The 3,805-nt window shown below is 43.5% G+C and overlaps 1 protein-coding gene across 1 annotated transcript in view; it reads left to right on the plus strand.

Annotated features, from left to right (window-relative positions):
* Slc9c2 (solute carrier family 9 member C2 (putative)) overlaps positions 1-3,805 on the plus strand; it is a 58,247-nt gene that overhangs the window by 4,961 nt on the left and 49,481 nt on the right. Inside the window, 1 exon segment of the mRNA XM_021198581.1 lies at positions 1,325-1,490. Within this exon segment, the coding sequence (XP_021054240.1) occupies positions 1,325-1,490 (166 nt within the window).

Here is a 3,805-nt window from a genome sequence, read left to right on the forward strand (position 1 = left end):
CGAGACAGGGTTTCTCTGTGTAGTCCTGGCTGTCCTGGAACTCACTCTGTAGACCAGGCTGGCCTTGAACTCAGAAATCCGCCTGCCTCTGCCTCCCAAAAGAACACATTTTAAAACAGCCAACCATCTCTGCTCTGTAGAACTATTAATTTAAAAGAGTTGCAGGGTGGGGCGGGGTGGGGCAGGGATGGGATTAATGTTTGCTGAGGCACGGCCAGGTTTAAGATCCAAGTAAATAACATCTCAGTTTTGCCTGTGAGCCACTGAGGCAGAGTTTACAGAGAGTGTTGGGAAACACTTGGGTCTGGGTTCTGGTCCCAACCTAGTTTCATCTTGACTGTGTCTTCTTTTTGATGGTGGGATGGTTGTTAATTATATTTTCTCTTTTTCCTTAATTACACTTGCTGTATTACCTTATTTCTGTTTTCAGAGAACATTTCCCCCATTTTTGGTTTAACTCTGTTCTTTCTAGCATCTTGAATTAAAATCTATTGCATTGTAGCATTTTAATGGTATTTTGCCTATTTTCACCCCCTTTATCTGACCTCATATTTTATCTCTTAGTGTTTTAATTATTACTAAATTCTAATTTTTTAAAAGCTTTTGGGGGGTCAGGGACACATTCATTCTTTTGTAGTTATGTAGCCTTGGCCGGCCCTGACCTTGATATGTAGACCAGGTTGACCTTGAATATACAAGGTTCTGCCTGTTGGGGCTAAGGCATGAACCACCATGTCTGCAGAGTACAGTAGCTAGAGACGTGTAAGTCGCCCGTGGAATGCTGGAGATGTGTAAGTCGCCCGTGGAATGCTGGTTTAGAGTCCTTTGGGTGCTTTCTATCCACAAACCTTGTACAAGTCTATGCCATGTTAAAAATGATAAAGTAATGGCAAGAGCATGACCCAGTCAGTAAGACACCGGCTGCTCTTCCAGAGAACCTGTGTTTGGTTCTCAGCACCCACACGGCAGCTCACAACCATCTGTAATTCAGTTTCAGGGGTCCAATGCCCATTTCTGACCTCCATGGGGACCGGGTATGCAGGTAGTATAGATGCCACAGATATACATACAGGTAGAATGCCTAGTCTGTAACATAAAAGAAAAAAAAACAAAGTTAAATAGAATAAAATGGTGACTATGACCAACATATACTGTGCATATGTGTGAAATTCTCAAAGAGCCAATTAAAAAACAAAATGTTATATTATGAAAAATAATATAGTAAAAGAAATCTGTAATCCCAGATATGGGTCTTTAATGTGAGTTAACGCAGTCAGGTTCTCTTTGGATAGACTGTAACGCTGTGTGGTGACTGGGTTCACAGGTCTTGCTCACAGGACTGATTAGCTTTGGCACGGCTTTCATCATAATTTCCTACGTGGTTATGAAGCTAAATGGGCACTCGTGGGATCTTCAGTGCTGCTTGCTCTTCAGCATCACCCTGTGCATCATAGACCCTCTTCACTCCGTCAACACGCTGAAGACGATCGGTACGCCAGGCCCCTCCTCTCGCTTTGAAGATGGGAGGCTATGCCATTCCCTCTGGGTTAGACTCTTCTTGCTTGGTTTGCCGATTCAGCAGAGTAGGGCTTAGTGCTTTATTTTCTCAAGGACAATCAGAGTCTGAGTAAGCTGGTATCGAACCCTGTCACTCAGAGGTCATGTGGGTGGGGGTGGGGCATCCTAGGACTTTGCATCCAGATTAAAAACTGGAAAAAAACAATTACTCTTAAGCTAAAAACTATAAATGTACTACCTTAGGAATAGCAATAACAGTAATAGTGATGGTAATAATAGCTCAACTGTATATTTTCGATTATTATTGTTTCAAGACCCCAATGTAAAAAAAGATTAGCCAGGTCCAGTTTTTTAATGATTCTGATGATGATGACGATGACGATGATGTCACTTAATATGATCAGTTTGGTTTTTTTTCCCCAATGTTTATATTAAACAGTCACACTTATTTTATTCTTGAGACAGGGTTTCCCTATGTAGCTTTGGCTTACCTGAAGCTCACTAAATAGACCAGGCTAGCCTTGAACTCAGAGATCTGTCTGCTTTTGCCTTCCGAATGTGGCCTAACAGTTGCTTTTTAGGATACAGGGTTATGAAATCCTGTCAATTTGTGTTTGTGTTAGGCTGCATAGCACACCACCATAGATCATAGCTTCTGAAGTTTGGGGTTCATGCGTCTAAGCGAAAGAAGCCTAGGGGTGGTAGGCACACCGCAAACTCATCAAGACTCACTCTCTAGAGAAACAGGAGCTGGAGTAGTTACCTTCTAAAGAAACTAAAAACAAAACCAAAAGCAAAACTGGGCAGAGAACAAAATACAAGACAAAGAGAGTTATCCAATAATGGACATCAGACAGTGTAGGTCAGTGGGTCTCAAGAGATGGGGAGAGGGAGGAGAGAAAGAGAGTGGGGGAAGGGAGGGAGAGACAGAGACAGAGATACAGACAGAAACAGAGACAGACAGACAGAAACAGAGACAGACAGACAGAAACAGAGAGAGAGAGAGAGAGAGAGAGAGAGAGAGACAGACAGACAGACAGACAGACAGACAGACAGACAGACAGCATAGCTCTTGCTTTAGCTTCCCATCTGGAGAGCCTTTTGTTCCTGGGATGGAGAGAGAGAACACTTAAGGTGGAGCCTGGAGATTTCCTGAGAGTTGAGCAGTTCCAGGGCTGGAAATCTGAGAGGACTCAGACAGCTAGATTCCACAGAGAAGATGCTGCGGAGACAAAGGCTGCTTTAAGGAAGCAGGGCAGAGGTCTGCGTTTGGATAGGAGGAATTCATTACTGCACACGTGTGCAGTGGCCAAGAGCTGGAGAAAGAAAATACATGAAAGAGTAGAAGAACTAATTTCCTTCCAGTTCCCTACATCCTTGGTGGAAAGCAACCTCACAGCTCATGGTACACCAGCTAGGACGCTCAGAGTATTATGGCCTCGGTAGGCTGCAGTGCTGTGGGCTGAGCATCCAGGTCCTCCTGAAACCCTGACTAGGAGGCCAGAGAATGAAGATAGGACAGACACACATGCGCACATGCACACACATACATGTGTACACACATAGAATAAACCAGGATTAGGTGGGTGTTTTCTCAGCACAGGGGGAGTAGCTAGTCTTGGTAGGTGGTCTTTGGTAGGTAGCTGCAGCTGCTAGTCTTTTCACAAACTGATGAATCATTCATAAACACTTAAACTCTGACTCCGTGGAAGGCCTTGAACCTGGGCTATATGGATAAGCTTTCCTAATGTCCTTGACCTGACTGAGACCTATCATAGTGCCCACACATTCACTCAAAACTTTAATCACCCGGGGCTTCCTCCACTTGCTACGTCACAGACTCAGCCTTAGTTAGACGAAAGAAAGGCTGTTCTGATGCTCCACTGTGAAGCTTAAAGCAAGACCCACAAGCTGGGTGTGGTGATGGACAATAAATCTCAGCACTTGGGAGGCAGAAGGCAGATGGATCTCTGTGATTTCAAAGCTAGCCTGCTTACATAGCAAGTTCCTGACCAGCCCGAGTTCTATAGTGAGGCCATTGCTCCAAGTAATTTAACTGGGTTACGGACCATTCTTGTGATGTTTGGGAGAAGAATGTGGCTGCCTTATGTCCTTGTCCTTGACTTTATGAAGTTAAACTGAACTTTTTCTTATTTTTTTCTTTTCTTTCTTCTTCCCCCCAATCTATCGCTTTCTTTCTTTCTTTCTTTCTTTCTTTCTTTCTTTCTTTCTTTCTTTCTTTCTTTCTTTCTTTCTTTCTTTCTTTCTTTCTTTCTTTCTTTTGACA

The sequence above is a fragment of the Mus pahari genome, chromosome 5 (assembly GCF_900095145.1).
Source record: "Mus pahari chromosome 5, PAHARI_EIJ_v1.1, whole genome shotgun sequence".
In the NCBI taxonomy this organism is placed as follows: Eukaryota; Metazoa; Chordata; class Mammalia; order Rodentia; family Muridae; genus Mus; species Mus pahari.